At 36.2% G+C, this 20,942-nt stretch overlaps 1 protein-coding gene across 2 annotated transcripts; it reads left to right on the forward strand.

Moving 5' to 3' along the window:
* The first annotated feature begins 1,005 nt into the window (after positions 1 to 1,005).
* Positions 1,006 to 20,647, forward strand: LOC144647073 (ribosomal protein S6 kinase beta-1-like). 2 transcript variants are annotated; one of them, XM_078506816.1, is made up of 19 exons: positions 1,006 to 1,291; positions 1,408 to 1,445; positions 1,575 to 1,692; positions 1,845 to 1,913; positions 3,456 to 3,527; positions 3,731 to 3,806; positions 4,531 to 4,588; positions 5,607 to 5,669; positions 5,812 to 5,849; positions 6,205 to 6,295; positions 8,169 to 8,259; positions 8,862 to 8,903; positions 9,196 to 9,261; positions 9,370 to 9,432; positions 11,378 to 11,455; positions 11,608 to 11,715; positions 12,492 to 12,568; positions 12,823 to 12,852; positions 15,283 to 18,364. In XM_078506816.1, exons 1-19 carry the CDS (start codon positions 1,217 to 1,219, stop codon positions 15,536 to 15,538), a joined length of 1,509 nt encoding a protein of 502 aa, XP_078362942.1. In that variant the 5' UTR covers positions 1,006 to 1,216; the 3' UTR covers positions 15,539 to 18,364. The 2 variants fall into 2 exon arrangements, with proteins under 2 accessions (XP_078362942.1, XP_078362943.1); XM_078506817.1 differs by lacking the exon at positions 15,283 to 18,364 and adding an exon at positions 19,022 to 20,647 and having other exon boundaries at positions 1,010 to 1,291.
* The last annotated feature ends 295 nt before the right edge of the window (positions 20,648 to 20,942 follow it).

The following is a 20,942-nucleotide window of genomic DNA, read 5'->3' on the forward strand; positions in this document are numbered from 1 at the left end:
TTTTGTACAATTTAAGATTGTTTAACACATTTGTATGTGGGAGGGCGGTGGCCTAATGGTAAGCGCGCCGACCCGGTCGAACGGCCCGGGTCGAGGCCGACCGGGGCGCTGCGTTGTGTTCTTGGGCAAGACACTTTACCTCACAGGCCTCTCTCCACCCAGGTGTAATGGGTACCGGCGTTTACTGCTGGGGGGTAACCCTGCAATGGACAGCATCCCATCCAGGGGGAGTAGCAACTCCTAGTCGCTAATGCTACGGAAACCGGGATAAGCTCCGGCGTATGGGCCTCATGGCTCGGAGACAGACTTTACCTTTTTTTTTTTACCTAACACATTTGTAGCCATTTATGAATGCTGTTTTGACAATTTTCCTTGTTTCATTCCACACTTCTTCCCTTAGCAAATACAGGTGTTTTCGACTTTCAACTTCCTATATTGTTTTTCATTAATTCTCCTTTGCTTCCTGTTCCCTTTCCAGCCAACTAACTGTATCTGAGCTTAAATTAGAAATCCAGCATTGATAGCTGGAATATTGATGAAAACGTTACCATTTAAACCTCTTTTATTTCAGTCAGTCTTCTGTTTGTGCCCTGCCATTTCTGCTTCTTTTAATCTTCCTGCTCAGCCCCTTTTGCCTGAGTCCTGCCCCCTTTCTTCCCTCTACTAACTATGCCTTAATTCAGTAAAACTTTCTATCCTAAGGCACATGATAGCAAATAACTCTTCTTTCACTATAAGAGATCTCCTTTTTGACAATCTTTTTATGTATGGAGCTGACTTAGACTGTTTAGGATTGTTGGTGAACTGCTCTTCAGCTCCTAATGGGTCTATTACATATAACCTTAACAAAATAACCAGTTACTGGCGAGATTCTTTTGAAATACACACTAAAATAGGATAGAGGAACTTTAATACTTTCTAAATTTAAAATCGTTAAAGCGGAAATGAAATAAAACCTTGCCTTTCACTTTTAAGGGATTTTCAGCGATTTTTCCCTGAAATGGATTTATAAGGAAGTGACTGATCTACTTACAGCTCATGTGGAACGCACGAGAAGTCACGTGATACCGGCTTTTTCACACCAATCGGAAGGCGCGAGTACGCCATGAGCTCATTGTTGCTGGGAATGGCGATAAAGTTTGCGAAATTTTACCCTAGTTTTAGTTAAACTTTACACATTGTTTTTACGCTTTTAATAATTTTAATCAATGCAACAATGGCTGAAGTCTTCCCTTTAGATATAAACGATCAAATAGACGAAGAGGATTTGAGCGACGATGAATTCGAAGAGGTAAGGCCAGTTTTGAATAAGCGGCGGGGATGAAATTGCGTATAACGAAAATATATTCTTTAGGCAATTGTTAACTGCATCGATCGAGTATTAAAGTATTACTATGTTGTTTGTAGGGGCAGGTTTACGATGAGCCGATGGATAATGACGAAAGGTGAATTTATGCCGGCGAACCGGCGTGTATTTTGAAATTTTGGCTCGATCAGTGAAGCATTTCATTGCCGACATGGATGTCGCTGAGCCATAAGATGCTTTAGCTTACAAATCTTTCTCTTTTGTTTAGTTCCCTTGAAATAGAAACAGTGAATATTTCTGAAGAGACTGTTAACCCTAAAGATGAGAAAATAGGCCCAAATAGTTTCGAACTCCTTAAAGTTCTAGGAAAAGGAGGCTATGGGAAGGTAAGAAAGCTTTCAGTTTATAACGCTAATATTAATTGACATTAGCTTATAATATTGCTGAGAAGATCGTTACTGCTGTAGTTATGTTTGTTAAAAAGCTTTGGTTTGATTTCGAAAGAAATAACTAATCGAATACGCTTTATTTTCTTTAGGTTTTTCAAGTCAGGAAAGTGGATGGTCGGAACAAGGGCAAAATTTTCGCAATGAAAGTTCTGAAAAAGGTTCGAGTTTGTGTTGTGTTGATTGCATCGATTATGTTAGATATTAAAGCTTATCAATATAAGGTTAAGAGTTAAGCTCGAATTACTGGTTTGGATCTTGGTATTGATCTGCTTTTGTTTTAGATTTCTCTTGTTAAAATTTATAGCGATATGTTTAAGAATTTTACTCGTGAATGAGAATTTTTAATACCCCCTGGCCAGTATGTGACTGCATCAATACTGGAAAAAAATCTAAATTGTGATCATTCCAGATCAGTGGTTCCACTCCTCTCTTACCTCATGTGTTGCCAAGGTTAAATTGTAGCCATTAAAATATATGCAATTCTAATTTTTTCTGAAAGAAGTGCTTCACATTTTGTAAATGTTTATCCAGGAGGTGATTGGGGAATTTGCCTTTGCAAGTTTGTTGATCATTCTAGTTTATTCCTGGAAATTGTCCTTCACAAAAACCACAAGGGGGGTTTTCAGTGGAGGTTGAGCCAAAATAAGTGTTATGCAATAGTTATGTCAATAAAAGTTCTTTCTAGATCCTTAAGTATACTTGTAGAAAAGGCTCATCTAATTGACCTTAACCTTGGTTTGATTTTAAAACAAATAATTCTGTCACATGATAATGCTGGCCTATGCTGGTATAGGAGGTGAAAGTTGAAAATTAACTTTTTGTAAACATAAACTATTACAAATGGATTTCATTTTGTGGGGTCTCTGTACAATTATAAAGTGACGTTTAGTAAAAACCCGCGTAAAAGAACCTAAAATTTAAGAACTTTTTAGGCTAAAATTTTCATTTTAAACCCCCTTTTCATAAGAACCTATTTAGGCTAAAATTTTCAATAGGTTCTTATTTTACAAAAAAGAAGGCACAGATCAAAATAAAGAAAACAGATTTTAGTCTAGATATGCATGCCTAGTACTTTGGAAAGATAAATTTACTGTATGGTTATCATCTAAACTGTTTAAGAAAAAAAAACCCTGACCAATGAGATAAAGTCAATGATACACTTATCGTTATTCAACTTATGCTTATTGTTTGAACAGATCAAGTGTACATGTTTATGTTGTGGGTTAAATTCATTGGTTTTAAAATCTCCCAAAGCTGATTTATAATTCTTTTTCTTTTTCTTACCATTACCTGAATCTGAGGCAAAAATCAATCTGGTTGATAACAACTTAAACAAAACCAAATATAACCCAAAATGTTTACTAAAGGTATGCTTCTTAAAAGCAGTTTATTGATATAAATATGTAACATCCTAGAGGTGGCCTAAAAGCTTGCAAAATACTCCGATTATTTTGTAGAAAATCTACCATGACTGAAAAAAATAATCTAATCTACATGTATGTATGATATAAGTACTGTACCACTCTCCCTCTTTCTGTAAATTGGTTTAAGAATTATGTTACAAAACATTAAGTTAACTTAAATAACAAGTTAATTCTCAAAAAACCCTGTCCCTTAAAAGGTATTAGTGTATGAACCCAGTGTTGGGGCCCACAGGGTTCAAATATTGCTGTTATGAAGACATGTTTGATTTTCTGTAGGCTGCCATTATAAGAAGTCACAAAGACACCGCCCACACCAAAGCTGAAAGAAATATTTTAGAGGCTGTCAAGGTTTGTTTTTACCTTATTTTCTACATGTATAAGCAAAACAGTAAAATAGTACCATTTACTTGTTTCCCGGGGGGGAGGTTTTTTAAGGGGAGCCCCCCCCGACTTGTTTATGTTAAGGTTCTTAATTTATTTAATAAATACAATTTATTACACTAAAAATATAAGACAGACATTTAACTTTTGGTTGGCATTTTTGTTTGCAGCATCCATTTATTGTTGATTTAATTTATGCCTTTCAAACTGGAGGCAAACTGTACCTTATTTTGGAATATCTCAGTGGTATGTTTTCTCTGTTGTTTGTAATGCTAGTTTTTTGGCCCTAGAATGTTACAAATCAAATTGATCTGTAGCTGTCACTAAAATGCATGACTTGTACATGATATCCAAGACTGTCAACCATATTATCTGTTACAGTTGAGCTCAATCAATGTTAAGGGTTAAGATGCTGATTGGTGTTACGTTACACTTGGATACAGAGCGAAATACTACCGCTATGGGTGATAACTTCTGTTTCGCCCAGTCATGTCTTTCACCAAGGCTTCAAATTGTTCAGTTTCGTTTATTGCTAGGATGTTCAATTCTTGTACAAGTAAAATTGAAGTCTGTATGAAAATAAGTATCCGTTAGTAATAGATCGATCGAAAATTAACATTGAAGTAAGAGAAAAGCAATATTTACCCATTGGCGTCTCTATTTGGTGTGCGGCTAGGCGAAATGTAGTTCAGATCTTATCAATTAGAGAAATTACAGGTTTGTTACGTCATAAGTGATGCAATCTCACAATGAGTTATTATTTTATTCTTGTTTATCACTTCCAACGAAACAACTTTACTGTAACAGCTGCTTAAAAACTGAATGACAGCCCTGGCACCATTGTAATCAGTTTAAAATTTGCTGCCTTGATGTAATTTTTAATTAATGCTCATGATGAGAACAAAGAAACTAAAATTAATACCAAAATATACAAAGATCTCCCTGTTGAAACTTGTGTTGTATTTCATAGGTGGCGAACTGTTCATGCACTTGGAGAGAGAAGGAATTTTCATGGAAGACACAGCTTGGTAAAAGATTAACAGTAGATTTCTTTAATTGACACTGTTTTTAACCATGATTTTACCTTTGTTTTCTAGCAGAAATCCTAAAGTTGAAACATGTAACTCCCTATGATTTGTATTTGCACAAAGGGTTTGCACATTTGTTTCCATTAAGTACCAAATTTGAAAAATAATGAGATAAAATTAACAAATCAAAATTTGGATTAAAATCACGGCGTGCGCTAGCTTGCACTTTATGGCATAATACTGTATTGTTTTTGAACAAGCTTGGTTAAATAAAGTTAAATTTGGTTTAATTCTTCTGTTTCAGCTTCATTCAGTAGTTTATAGAACTTCACTTGGATACACGTAGTGAATTTCTTTAGTTTCTGTAAGAAAATTACTGTGTTTAGGTCTGAGCATTTGCATACAAACTATTAGTTTTTCCAAAATAATATGGTATTTGGCAAAACTGAACATTCAAACGCTGTGAACACCAGAGATTCCAACCCTCCCATTTCGACCGGAAACCTCCTGTTTTCGGCAATCATTTCCTGCCTCTCATTTTCGCTCAATATTCTCCCGTTTATTGCAACTTTCCTCTAGCAAAGTAAGATAACGTTTTCTCTGCTACACTAGCCTTTTTTGTACGATACCTTGTCGTTTCTCTATTGTATTTTGGGAAATCATCGTCTTCTTTTAGTTGTTTGGATGTGGTAATGCGATAGATTGCCTTGACTTTGTGCAACGTTTGCGTTCGTTCGTGGTTTTTCTGGGTTTCCTATGGTTTTTAGTTGGTAAATTTCCATTGACTATGATCTCAAAATATAGGAAATAGCATCTTAAAGGCCTATATTTTTAAAAATTTCCTGGGGTGCATGCCCACGGAACCCTAGAGGCTCGCACCTTCGGTGCTAGAAGCCGTGACCAAAATCTCCCATTTTTTCATCTCTGAGGGTTGGAATCTCTGGAACACACGCTACATGTTTCAACCCCTTATGAGTTTCTTTTTCTAGCAAATGATTGTATTTTTTGTTCCACATAGTTTCTACCTGTCTGAAATAGTGCTGGCCTTGGAACATCTCCACAAGCAAGGAATCATTTACAGGTGGGCAGTTATTAACAAAATAATGATTTCTTGAATCCATTTCTTTGCTCAGATGATTGATTAATCCCTGAATCATACTCCACTTAGTCCAGTTTGTGTTTATGATAATCGTAATGATTGTAGTTATTGTATTTGTTTGCAGAGATCTCAAGCCAGAGAATATCTTACTGGATACACAAGGTAATGCTGATGGTTTCATTTGCAAGTCAATTATTGTAAGTACAATTGATGCGCAGGACCAGTAGGACCAGAGCTGGAATTAACAGTCACTTATCAGTCAACAGCTGACCAAAATTTGTCCAGATATGTCTGATGAAGTTCCAGCTATGGCCCATGTTATTGTTGAGACATACAAAAACATGCAAAAACTTGAGCAAGATTTAAAAGTGCATTTGATTTTGTGTCTTGTCAGAAAGACAGTCAAAAGACAAATGAACTATCTGATTTAGTGCATGGTTCTAAAAGATATTATTTATAATACATATTCATTTTGGATACAGATGCTTATTTCTTTCTGATAACTTTCACTTTACAGGACATGTAGTGTTGACTGATTTTGGTTTGTGCAAAGAAGCAGTATTTGAAAACAGTTTAACACACACCTTCTGTGGAACTATTGAATACATGTAAGTAAACTGACAATGTGCAAGATTTGTACTAGATGTGAGGTCAGTAATGGGGATGGTAATGGCTTAATGATAATGACAATGATAATCTATTTATATAGCGCATTTTTCATATATACCGTAAAGTTCCGTGTATAAGCCGCACCTTTTTCCTCTAATTTCAAGTCAAAAATCGGGGGTGCGGCTTATCTACGGAAACATCTCTGGTTGGAGTTCTCAAAGGCCTAATTAATATTCATAAAAAACTTCTCAAGACGTCATTGAAAAAACATATAACAACCTGAAAACTTTGTTGTTGTTCACTACCTTTTAGTTCCTCTGCAAAGCTGTTTGCAGTGAAGCCTGCCAGTCACTTCGAATCATGTCTTTCCGCTACGTGCGAGAAGGCACCAAGATAAACGCAAATACTGTACTCACAAGGCAAATGGCCGACCGCTTCGGTTTTTTATTGACCTTCACAGCAAATACATCTGCTGGATTAACAAACTCTTATTCTGCATGAAGTTTTTATCCTGTTGCGGGTAGCAGTTTCCAAGAATCTTGAAATAAAAACGTGGATTCTTCCGAAGGAAATGCCGCCATGTTTGTTTTTAATGCCCAGACTCCTCTCTACAATTCAGAGCTTGGCTACTAAGCATTCATCATTCGCGAACGATTCGAACGAATTACAAGTGTTTCAGGAGTGTTTAGAAGTGATAATCTCGAAAAAATGATATCAAGAGAGCATCCAAGTTTAAGATATTGTGAACTCAAACTAAAAAGGAGGTATGACAAGTGAAATTTAGCTTTCGTAAGACTTAATTTATATTAAACATTGCAACAACCACCGTGTCAGTGTCTCGAAACTGTGCTTGTTTGCCCTTGATTGTTTACCAATAGAACTTCACTTGAACTTCAAACTTTATGGTCTTTATATTTTTTTTCCAAAATTTGAGCTTCCAAGTCGGGGGTGCGGCTTATCTACGGGTGCGGCTTATACACGGAACTTTACGGTAATGTTCAAATGCCCTGTACACATACTGTAATTTACTACACAAAGGCCAGACCACAACACCGGGAACTTCGTGCCCTACTCTTTGCGAATAGTGTGTGGATTCTTTAACGTCCCCTGTTATAAGACTGAAGATACAGGAGACGGGACCTACGGTTTATCGTCCTTTTCCGAGAAGACTAGAATGTCTAACCATTTGCAGATGTAATTACAAAGGCAGCACATTCTCCTCAGTTATTTTAAGACCCTGAGTGTTGGTCCGGTCTGGTTCAAGGCCTGGTTGAGGTCACTGCATTGTGTTCTTGGCCAAGACACTTCTCTCACAGTGTCTCTAGATCTCTCCACCCAGGTGTTTAAATGGGTACCGGCAAATTGAAAGCCTGGGCCAAACAAGGATTAGAGTTGATAAGAGTTCAAACTCTCGCTCTTGTTTGGCCCGAAACTCTCATGCTCTCCGTCAACTTTGAACATCTCAAATTTTTCATGAGTGTCAATAAGTGTTTTCTCTAGTTTGACGCGAGTTGATGACAAAAACTCTCATGAGAGTGAACCTTCATCAACTCTTATCCTCGTTTGGCCCATGCTTAATGCTGGGGTATTCCTGTGATGGTCTAGCTTTCCATCCAGGGGGGGGGGGGGGGAGTAGAAAAACTCCTAGTTGCTTCATGCTACAGAAACCGGGATAAGCTCCAGCCTGATGGGCCACTAGGCTTGAATGCAAACTTGATCCTACCTTACATTTAACCTCCCAAGTGAGCAACTCCAATAAGCAGCAACTTCTTTAAAGTAACCACCTCTTATGAATTATTTATGAAAGGAGGTTGTTCAATCAATTGCAAATTTGCTGGTATAACCAATTTAACAATGTATTTCTGACTGCAGGGCACCTGAGATTCTTACTCGTAGTGGGCATGGAAAAGCTGTGGACTGGTGGAGTCTTGGTGCACTTATGTATGACATGTTGACAGGCAGTGTAAGTCGGTGTATCTCATAATAATATTTATTTATCTTATGTGTGGAGTATTTTTGATGAAATTCGAGGTGTTTGGATAGCTGATGAAACACTGTCTTGAGTGTTTGATATAACTTCTTAATCGAAACAAAAACTATGGATTAAACCAAGAAATAAAATCGTAAAAGTCCATGCTTATTAAGACTGGGTATCCAAACCTCCTTCATGGTTATGATTTTACTTGATGAATTATTAATGAGTTTTAGAAATAACAGTCAAGTGAAGAAGCCAATGACATGTTTAATGCTGTTGTAAAGGCATCAGACATTCAGTAACAAAGGAAGGTGTTTACAGCTCATGGATTTGGCATCGCCGTAATCTGTAACAAAATGAAATACCGGTAGAAAGAATTAAACCTGTTAGAAAATTTTCCAACAAAACCAAATTGATATGCCACAACATGTTATTATGGTGTTATTATTGGCCTCCCTGTGTTAAGAGGCAATTGGCATGCAGTATGCATTGTATGCACCCTGTTTTAGCTGTAAATGCCATTGTTGGAGTGGCAATCCTGTTTGTAACAGGAGCTGCAGACTTAACACTGGGTTTGTGTTTATTTTCAGCCTCCTTTTTGTGGGGACAGCAGGAAAAAGACAATTGACAAGGTAAGTTGATATTGCAAGATAGATGTGCCATTATGTGATTCTAGAAAAATATTCATACCCCTGCTATGAGGGATTTGGAAATTCCAGAGTGGTGGTGGGGGGACTAGGAGATGGTCTAGTTCGATGCAGTGTGACCTAGTTATATAGAATTGAGAACAATTTGAAAGGTCACCATAATATTTTTGAGAGCTTTGAGGATTTTGTTAGTGAAAACACAATTTCTTACCTATGTTGAAAATTGCTATCAATCATTGAAGAAGTTAGAGAATTTTGTTTTTGTTTGTGTGTGCAGATTTTAAAAGGGAAGCTGGTTCTTCCTCCTTTTCTCAGTCCTGAGGCAAAGGATTTCATTAGAAAAGTGAGTATTGTACATGATTGTAGGTTTTTACAATGATACATGACATGCTTCATTGGTGTTTAAAACTCTACCAAAAAAAAGTTTATTGAGGCATTTTTTTTCTTTCAGTTGTTGAAACGCCACCCTCAAGCCAGATTGGGAGGTTCGCATGAAGCTGCAACTACGATAAAGGTAATGATTAAGTCTCTTTATTATGTGGCTACAATAGTACGCGCGCTCTGATTGGCTGCTGAGCGGGCAAGATTTTCTTGTAATGACTGGGCATTATGAAAATTTTTCTCGGCTTGACGGCTCTTTTGAGTTGTGAGGCTGTGAAGGTTACGAGCGCGAGGGCGACAACAAAAAATACCGACTCAAGTTAACTATCTTGTCAATAACTAAAGAAGAAAAATACTGGCCTAAGTATGAGCGACGAAGAGAGCCACAGCGAGAGCGAATTTTATTACCCAGAAGAGGATGAACAGGCCAAAACTGAGCAAAATAACATGGCCAACGTTGCCACTCATGGAGACGAAAATTCCAGCAACAGTCAAGAGGAATTACAAAAGTTTGTTCAAGAACAGAAAAGTGAAAACACTGTGAAAAAAACGTCAAACTGTAATGTGAAGTGTTTTTACCGATTTCTTGGCTCGATAAACAAGAGAAATGTTCAGATTTTGGACTTACCACCTGAAGAACTTGACCACCTCCTGGGAAAGTTCTTTAAAGATGTACAAAAAGTCAGCGGCGATGAATACGAGCCAAGAACTTTGACGGGAAGTGCTGGAAGCCAAGCGTAAAAACCTCGTTGTGCAAGGCAAAGGCAACCGTCCCAATGTGACTCGCTCGCTGACTAAAGAAGAAGACAAGCTTTTTCAGAGTGGCGCATTCGGTGCAGAAAATCCCTTGCTTGTGTGGCTCAATGAGCGGGGCACCAAGACACGCAAAGGCGAATAAAATGGCCACAGGCGTCCTTTCTCGCCAAAAGCATACGCCACCAACACAGAGAGGTGTCCTGTCCAATTTTACAAGCTGTTCAGAAGCCACCAACCTGATGAAATTAACGAGCCATACACTCCATTCTTCCTTGTTGTACGACACAGCGACCGAAGAGTAAATCCTGAAGTGTGGTACATGAAGGCGCCCCTTGGAAAGAATGAAATAGGCAATTGAAAACAGCCGCAGATGAAGCCAGTCTCCAGAGACAAGGATCAAAAGTCACAAACCACAGTGTCAGGAAGACAAGCTTGGCCGACAGATCAAATACTCCAGAGACTCGTGGCCAACTAAGTGGCCACAAAAATCTCAAAGCCCAACAACAAGCAGCTGAGCCCAGATTTATCAAGTAGTCCCAAAATGCCCAACAGATAACTGCTCCTCCAGCCAGTAGTGGAGGCCAGTTAATTCAAATTCCCAGCAATCACCAGCCAGCGAGTCTCCAATGTGAGGCTCGCTGTGAATAATGCAAGCGTTCCAGCAGCTTCAAATGTGTTTTTCCTGGAGCGAATATCAGCAGTATCTCTGGAAGCCATTTCCACATCTACAATGGCCCAGTTAAGTTCATCCAACAAGGGAAAAAGCGACGTTATGTTATTGAGAGCGATGACGAAGATTAATTAACATTTTCATCGCAAATTTCACTGAAATCACTGCAAGTTCTCCCCACGTGTGTCAATCACAAACTCGGCTGATCTTTGCCTTAGCTTTTTTATAACTTTTTAAGGGTCAAACACTTGTAAACACAGGTCAGTTTGTTTTGTGAAAATTAAAGACAAAAATTGCCTCATTGTCAAGAAACCGTTTCTTCTGGTTTCGATCGCATGGCCAGGTTCGTTTCGGTTCAGTGAGCATGACCTTGAATGACCTCTTGCGCGCGCAAGCAGATGTTGAAAAACGTTTCCCTTAACCTCGTCCGTTCGGTCATTACAGGGAAATCTCAAACCTTGGCCTTGATGTATTGACCTCGCTATCGCCTGGTCAATACATCAAGGCCTCGGTCTGAGATTACCCTGTAATGACCTCACTCTCGGTTAATAAGTGGTATGGATAATGACTGCAAAAAAAGGATATGAATGTAATCATGCTCATGAGTTGAAAGTGCTTTGATTTAAATTCTGTTTTTTTTTTTCCTTTTTAGGCTCACCCTTTCTTCCGCTCCATCAGTTGGGACGATCTATATTCCAAAAAAGTGGAGCCCCCATTTAAACCAAATATTGTAAGTATTTTATTCTATCACGCTATTAGTAGGGACCAAAAACATGGTTTGATCAAAAAACTTGCTTTACTTCTGACAGTGAATACAAAATGTGCTGAATAAGCAACTAAAGGACTGCTTGTTGTCCAATCAACTGTTTTTTTTGTTCACAGACTGGGGAAGAAGATGTTAGTCAGTTTGATAGTAAATTCACAAGACAGACACCTGTTGATTCTCCAGTGGATTCAATGTTAAGCGAGAGTGCAGATAAAATATTTCAGGTAACAATAATATATTATTTTCCAGTAATTACATTGTAGATTAGAACTTTTATTTGTGTTATTCTTTTGAAAGTACAGTACAGTTCAACCCTGATCTAAGAAACTTGACATGTTCAGTTCCAAAACATGTTTCTGTGGTGAGGAACATGATAAGGGTTGGAACATCAAATCAAACGTTCTAAAACCGAAGTTTGTTGTTGATTTTTAATAAGTTATTTCTTCATGTTACTTACAAAATGATGTTTTCTAGTTTACAATATGCCACACTACTTACTTATGACACATGTCGCAATTCTTTCTTTTACAAACAAAAAGAAAAAATGCTTAATATAAGCTACCTACAAAGAAGCATAGTAGTTTATTGTGAAGATTATAAAATTCAAACTGAATGCTTGTGCTTTTATGACTTAATGCTATGGCGATTCCAGTCCTAACGAGGAGAACATGACAAGAACAATGATATTGCTTTCATTCTCGTGCTAGTTATGCTTATGCCCATGTCACGGTTGACCTGTCTGGTCTTCATGCTTGCAGTATGTTCTAATGTTTATATTGCTAGTTAGGTGGTTAATACAGTTTTGAGGGGGAAATTGGAAATTTTTTTTTTTAAAATTTTTTTTTTTTTTTTTTTTTTTTTTTTTTTTTTTTTTTAAAAAAAATAAAAAAAAGGGGTCCAAAAAAAAAAAAAAAAAAAAAAAACCAAAATCCAAACTACAGTGTATGTACACTGTAGCTTGGTATGCTTACATTTTTTGTGTTGATCATTTGTCTGCCAGGGCTTCACGTATGTAGCACCTTCAGTAATGGATTCATTAAATAGAGAAATACCCATGTCTCCATGGAGATACACAAGGTACTTAAATCTGTAATCAATAAATTGGAAAATCATTGTTATCCATCATTCTTAGATAACAGATATCCTGCAATATGCATAGCAAAGCAATGCATCACCACGTTATTTTTAGATGTAAACTATTTTCTGTTGACAATTTATTAGATAATAAAACAACTATCCTGCTCAATCTTGCAGAATATTGTCTGGTTTTAAACTGTATTTAATGGGCACTAGTTTGAAAAGCTTATTAAGTGTATTATTTTGGTTTGCAGATCCCCAAGAAAAAATACACAACCAATGAGGTAAGCATCACTGTAGGTTTTTTTGTTCATGTTTCTTTTTGGTATTTTACAAAGGGTTAATTTTTCTTAAGCATTAAGTTATTTTGTTAATTTAATGAATTAACTTCAGTATATAAATTAAAAAAGAAGTCAAAGTAATGCCCATTTGAATGTGATATTTTGGGTTCTTTTTGTGACATTAATTTGCGACTTGGCTGGGACTTTGTATCCAAATAACTACAATGAAGTGCTTAAAAGCTGTGATTACTTTAATTTACATATTGATTGGTGTAAAGGCTGCGCCTTCTTTCAACAAATAGGCTTGTGCAAAGTTTCTGTCGCATTAGCATGTGGCATGACATAAGTTTGACATTCAAAGAAAAAAAAGTTGTTTTTTGTTTAGTTCTATTGTGAGTAATGTACTTGGGTTATGGTGAGGTACAAGCCAGTGTTGACAAACTGAATTTTTGTTGAACTATATTGGTATTATAGCTATTTCCAAAAGTAACAAATTACTGTAAGTTGCAACTTTCGGATTCGTATAACAGCCTGTTCCAAATACTTCTTTATGTGTTTGCTTTTTTCTGTGAGTGTTACTTTAATAAAAAGTTTCCCCAAAAATGGCTAGAATAAACAGTAATGAACTTTATATTAAGAATGAATTTAACAGTAAATGCCTTTTTGCTTCCATTTTACTGATTGATCTCTTTCATAACACCTACCAACAAAGGTAGTTAGCTAAGTATGGAGTCAGGTTATTTATTTTCTATAGGATGGAGGTCAGGTAGTTATGAAGTTTTAAACTTGCCAGGTACATGAAGATGCAGGTGTTTACTAATCAAGCAGATTTTCCTTCTACTCTCTTTTTCTGCTGTTGTTGCTAATGAAATTGGAAACACCTTTTTACTTTCTGCCTTCTCAGTGGCAACATTCTTTATCTGTCGTGTCTGATGTATGTCAGCGTGAGAAAATTGAACCAGCTCTTCTGCTTTTTACAACATCTCATCTTACTTCCAACTACATTTTTTCCAAACTACATACAAGTCATCATGTCACTATTTTCAAGTGACAAGTAAGATAACGGTTCAACAGTGTTATATATGCGGTAAGAGGTGTGATGACATTGAAACGTTGTGTTTTTCTGTCGCTTATTTTTATTGTCAAATGTTTATCCAAATTTGGTCTTACACACAAGTCACTTCTTAATTTGTTTCTTTCTTCCTTCAAGTTTCTGCTGTAAGTCCAACTCATTCTCTGTAACATTGTCTGTTGAATAGTGTCTAGTATGAGTTCTTTCACTTTTTTGAATTGACCAGGATGTTTTTTTACCAGTTTTGACAAATCATGAATCAAAGCAATTTTCCTTTTTTTTATTTTCACTTGTATTTTGTGTTAACTAATTTATAACTTAAACAAAAAACACTAAGTGCAGGTTTTTATTAATTAATTCTCATATGCTGAACTAAAAATTCCGAGTGTTCTTGCAAACCAAAATCTATTTGCAGAATTATTTTGAACACAACAGCAGAAAATGCATGTTTAAAGTTTTTGTAAGTTTTAAGTATCAAGTTGAAGTTTTGTTTTTAAATTAACTCAGGTTTTTTTTTCAATTGTTTTAAACTTTAAACAATGTTCCAGTATTTTTTAATAGTGTGTAAACCTTATTTAAATTCTTAAGATCAGCATGCTGTTTTCCTTATGGCATCAATTTACATGTTTGTATTTGCCTAATGTTTATTCATGTATATATTTAATATACATGTATTGTTATTAGAAGAAAGTCATTAACTAAGAGGTATCTTCTTGTGTTAAAAGGCATGTCTGCTATGCCGCAAAATGTAACTACTAATGCAAAATGTAACATCAACACGAAATGTAACAACTTTTGACTCTAAATGTAACATCGATGCGGCGTAACACATGTCTGAGAATAATAGCCAGGAGAATTAATTAAGGACTTCATGAGTAAGACTTTGAAATGCATAAACTTACCTGCATGCATACATCTTCATTGAAACAACTCTTTAGAATAGTAGTAGTTAAATAGTACTGTTTTCTAAACCTAAAAATAAAATTTTAACTTATGGGAACAACTTAACATTTAGCAAAGGTTATTTAGTTTTCAAAAGTCACAAAACAATAGAATTTCATGTTTTCATTTAAAAATAAATCATAATTTTTGCTCTTTTGGTATTCAATTCTACTTTAGTGATTCGTTTAAAGTATCGAGTACTGAACATCTTTGCCAGAAACAGGCCTTCAGCCAGTTTTAATGGAACCTGTCAAATTTATTACTCATGCGGGTCGCTGTTGTTTCTTTTCGTTTCACTCTAGTACTCATGGTTTTATGGTTTTCATTATTTTGTAATTCATGTTCATAATAAGCATCAGTGCACTCATAACAATTCTCTAACTTTCACTAACTTTCACCTTATACCTGTCTTCCTATAGCCCTGCCAAGGTTAAGGGAAATGGTTCCAGTCAGTTTGGGTTTGAACAGTCGTGGCAACCAAACAGAACAGTTACTCCGCTAACCAAGACACCGGCTATGAAGACACTTGATTTTAACTCTTCAAACTCTGCCATTGCTATGGATACTTCTCATGGAAGCGATAAGGTTCTTAATGGCACTGACAGTCTGTTACAATGTGGCAATTCCTCCCTCGCTCATTCTACCGTCACTAACTCACATCTTCAAATGACATAACCTTAACTTTACGCTAGAAATTCTTAATTAATTCTTATATTATCATACTCGAGTGTCTGGAGAACTTTTACCAAAGAATAATGTCTTTCACAAACTTTGGTGAATGCCAAGGGTCAAAAATAATTTATTATTATTTCTTACAATGTCGTCACTGTATTGGCAAAGTAAATAATTTGTTCTTTGTAAAGTTACTTCTATTTGAAGATGGTTCTTGACTATTCTCTCTAACATATATGTCAAACGCAACACTACCTGTTGGCAGAGAGGTTAGTTAGAAAGCTAAATTCAGGGCACCAATAGTTTGTTGTGTATCAATCCATGACAGGCTTTTTGTGGGAGTGTGTGTACTTTGGGTGGAGGGAAGTCAACAAAAGCCCTACAAACTCAACATGTGAGGCTTTCCTAGACGGTTTTGATATCTTGTCCACAAGGGCAGCCATTTTCTTCTCGCTTTTTTCCTGTGGAATAACAGAGAGAAAAAAAAAGATGTTTTTGCAGACTACCTGATATCAAACCAACTTTTCTTGTATTAAAAGCTCTGGCTTACAATATGAATAACTTGTCGTTGTAAAAATGAGATAATTCTTTTCTCTCTTTTTTGGAGTAGCATACATGTAGTTTAAAATTTTCTTGGTCTTCTTTATAACAAGAGCTTTATTCTTCACGGAGAAACTTAGTTTATTTATTCGCTTGGGGAAATTTAATGTATTGTAACAAAGGCTGGCCCGCTTGTAATAATGCGATTTAGAATATAGATATGAAGTATACCCTGCAATGCGTGATTTTAGATGAAAGCTTTAATAACAGATTATAAAGTAGATATATGTTGCTGAAACGGTGATCAAAGAGCAAATGATTATTAATAGCTTTAATTTATTTTACGATAGTGCAAATTAGCTAATAGTTTTAGATGAATTTTGATCTCTTATGTTGGTGTAATATTGAAGTGATTCTATTAGAGTATTTCTTTTTTTCTATTCACGAAAGCATCAAGTTCGACTCTATAAATAATTTATTAGAGACTTGCTAGTAAACGACTTCATTTTCTGCTAGAAAAGAGAATATATTTTTACAAAGATATTAAACGAGGCAGCCCATGAAGATTTGAAGATGTTTTAGTTTTCAAAGCAGTTTTGCTCAGTTTCTAGTTTAATTTATTGCTGAGACTAAAATTTTCTATCCCCCAGTGTTAAATCTTGATAAATGCCTATTATGGATCTGAATTAGTCACACAGTATAGTGGGCATACCAGAGTGATAATAGGTTCAAATAGCAAAGCACTTGTAGAGACCCTTCTTAAAGGAAATGTGTCACGGATCTTAGCCAAATTTAGACATAAGAAAGTGGCCACCAAATTGAGTGAATTATCAAAATAACCACTTAAAACAGCGAAGGAACAATTTAGTAACACGGCAAATACAAAAGAAGGTATGGATGGACAAAAATTAAAGAAGATTTAAACAGATTGCAATATAGGGTTTTGAAAAACTGTTAGACTAAACAGTTTTCAAAGTTAATTTTGCTTGTCTGTAACGAAGGTATGGTTTTGTCATTTAGATCCATGGAAGTAATTTCTTCACTAACAGAAAGTTTCATAGTGAGTATTTGGCAAACTTAATAAAAGACGAAACGCAGCTGTGACACAGTTCCTTTAAGCTTTTCTTCGCACTAGTTTAACTTGCACTTTTAACTTGTTAAGTGGCACATCACTGTAAGCTCATGTGCATGGTGAAAAGTCTTCTTGCTCAAGAAGTTTACCTTTCTCAATTTTTACAACCTTCTTAGCTGTCAGGGTTAGTGTAGGTTAGTTTAGGTTAGGCTAGGTTTTCTATTTTGAACAGTTCACCTTGTTTCTGCTTTTCTTCCAACTTAATTTTCATTGTTTGAAATGAGAATAGTGTGTTTTAATTATTTAATGCAAAGTTATTGGCGCATTTTAACTTCCCTTTATAGTTAAATATAGTTCAAAAAATGTCATTTTACAAAGTAAAACAAGCGAAATATGTGCCATTTTTAACACCGTTAAAGAATTTTCGAAACAAACTAAACATTTAAGTAAATTAAATTGCTATTCGATTAACACTGCCTGCTGGACAGACAAGCAATTTCAATTATAATATATTCTGACCTTGTTCGTTGCAATAATTAGTGTATTTATTATTACAAGATGATCTATAGTTTGTCAATCGTCCTAATTTAAATCCAGAGAATTTCTTTACTCCAAGCTCTGGAATGTTTTAAATCTGTTCTAAGTTTGACAAGTGACGTTCATCTTAATTCACTTTGTTATATTTTGTACCTTACTAAACACAATGCTCTTCACCTTGATGGAAAATAATTAAGTTAAGTTAAGAAAATTATATGGTCGCTTAGTTAAACTCTTCCTTTTGCAAGAGTAAAATACGAATTAAGAAAATTTTTAATTCTTAAATGTCCTAGCAGCCAATCTTTAATGTTGTGCAATTTTCAGTGGTGACTATTCTAGTTAATATTTATGTTAAATTACGTAGGCTATTTATTAAGGAGAAAGCACACTTGTTCCTAGTGGAATTGTGGGAAGCTTTTTTGTACGGTCACATTGGATCTTGGGTAAATAGAACCTAAAAATAGCACCAGACTCCCAGGATCCTTTAGGTCCTTCCATATTCCTTCCCAGAATTCCACCATAAAGGGAGTGGGAGTGAATTGAGCTTTCAAGCTGTAAGTTATGCTTTTCTATAAAAACTTAGAAACCCACTGTACTATAAAATAGGTCAGATTACTTAAGTTTAAAAGTTGAATACTTCAAGATTGTTGCAACAATAAAATTTGCTCAGCGTACTCTGATTATTGGCATTTGTAGTGGTTACTGGTAGTGTTATGTTTGCTGAGATCGCTTTATTCCTTCCACAATGTCAAATGTGAAGGTTTACTTATGAACTCTGCAAGTTTGTTCAAATTACCATGATTCTGTGTTGGAGAAGGAGAGGGATCTATCTGATCTCTCAAGAGGATGTTAAACAGCCGATTTACACTCGCCTGCGAAATCATCCTATTGGTGGTTTTAATCTGAAGTCATCAAAATTCTAAAATCTAAACTGTTAGTCCTACAAAGGTTTTTTTTACACATATTCAAGACATAAAGAATATAAACACCTTTGCAAATTTTGATATTGATTCAGTGCTTCTTTTGGAAGATAAGCATTTTTAAAGTTGTGATGTCTTAGATGAACGTGTTTCTTTTAAAACTGTCACAAAAACGGATGTTTATGGCATTTTTCAGTTTTTAGACGTGAAAAAATTTAGAAGTGATATCTTAAAAGATTACAAGTGAAAGCGAATAATATTTATGGTGGAATCTACTGATTGGACAATAATTCTTTTTGTGCCCCAAAGAGGGACACAAACGTGGCGGCTGCATACTAAGCACTTAATTTCTCAAAATTATTTTGTAAAAAAAGTTTTTTTTAAAACGTAATTGATTGTGTGATTTATGCTTTACAGTATGGAATGAACAATCATTTGAAGACAGCACACTGGGTGACAACTGGACAATTTTATCGAAATTTGCACTTCCTCGTAGATATGTGCGTGACAGTAGGGACTTTTGGCGTCACGCAAGATGAATTTGTACTGATGGGAAACTCGTGCCAGTCTGCGCACGATATCTTACCGTAATTTCGTCTATAATTTAGTTTGTAAAGTAAACAGCATGTTTTATTGGAGGCTAGCCTCCAAAATTATTACTTCAATGCGGTTCACATTATATTATTATTTATGGAAACTTATTTGACGTTTTGTGCCGTTTTCAAATTCATATCTTGGAATTTTTACGAATATAAAACACGTGAGTCACAGCAGTCTTTCAAGTACGTCACAACGTTGTTCCCAAGCTCTCTCCGGATCTCCCCCTCGAGAACGTTCAAGGAAGAAGAGTAAGAAAGAGAGGACCCTGGGGACGACGTTGCGTCTCCGTCTCAATTCTTGTCCCCAGAGCCGCTTGTCCCTCTTAGTCGGCAGAGCCTGGGGCACGAGGAACAAGTGGCTCTGGGGACACATAATTGGATTGGCTTGATTTTTACAAAAAGAATTTAAATCTAGCCAATCAAATCAACCTTAGTAGAGTCCCTTAAAACGGTTGATTTGATTTGCTGAATATCTAGCCAATCAAATCATGTGTCTCCAGAGTCACTTGTTCCTCGTGCCCCAGGCTCTAAGAGGGACAAGCGGCTCTAGGGACGAGAATGCCACTCAAGGACGTTCGCATTCTCGTCCCCATAGCCCTTTCGTTTCTCTTAGCCGGCTGGGCCTTGGCACGAGGAAACAAAGGGCTCTGGGGACACAGGATTTCCAGTCCAAGATTCTAGGACTTCCGGTCTTCATGTATGCAGTCATGACGTTTCAAAAGAATGTATGAGAGAGTCGTTACCTTTTCGACTTCCGTTTAGGAATTCTTTGTTCCAAACAGCCAATCAAAAAAAAATTCGAATTAATTCAAAAATCCTATGTCCCCAGAGCCCTCCGTTTTCTCGTGCCAAGCCGGCTAAGAGAAACGAAAGGGCAATGGGGACGAGAATGGGACGTTCGAGGAAGATGAGTAAGAAAGGGAGGACCCTGGGAACAACGTTGTCGATGTTGAGTCTCAGGCTACAAACGTCACTTGGAAAAGACAGCTCTTTGATTGAATGACGAGTAACTTGAAAACTTATTTACAGACTTTTGAGAAGATAAATTTTAGGGTAACTAAAAAATTTCAGCGTGCTAGTAGGGTTATAAAAATCGTAAGAGTTTGTATCTCTGGGAGTTTGACCCCGAGCTCCAAGGCTATTTGTTTTTACTTTCGGGCAAATGACATGTAAAATGTAAGTGTTTTCTAAAAAAAAAGCTTTGTAGTTTCTTATGGTCGTGATGAATCATCATCGAAACAAATGTACTTTTGAATTTCTTTTAACAATTTACATTTCCTCAATTTATAGCAAGGAACAAGTTTATGTTTCCTTAGTTTCCTTCTCTAGATTTGAAGAGTTAATGCCAATTTGTAGGAAACTTAAGTTTCCTGCCCAAATGTTTTACATCATGACTGTTTTAAACACGATGTGTGAAATAAAATTTGTATATGGTTGGTGTCAACAGGTTTCTTTTCTTGTAACAATGTGCTGTTTTTTTTTTTGTTTTTGTTTTTTTTGTTGTTTTTTTTTGGGGGGGGGGCAAAGGAAACTACGTTATAAAACTTCCGTTTAACGAATGGGCTTTGCAGAAGTTTGCCATACTGTTCCAGATCTATACTTTCACTGGTACCTGTAGCTGCTACTGTTTGTTAGGGATAGCGTCATCGTTTGGGACAGTTACCTATTGTTAAGTGACTGTTGTCAAACCAACTACCACCGTCTAAATCAGCCTTGTGTGTCTCCTTATGGAGGTGTGT

This window comes from Oculina patagonica, chromosome 3, assembly GCF_052425735.1.
Source record: "Oculina patagonica isolate OP01 chromosome 3, crgOcupat, whole genome shotgun sequence".
NCBI classification, from domain to species: Eukaryota; Metazoa; Cnidaria; class Anthozoa; order Scleractinia; family Oculinidae; genus Oculina; species Oculina patagonica.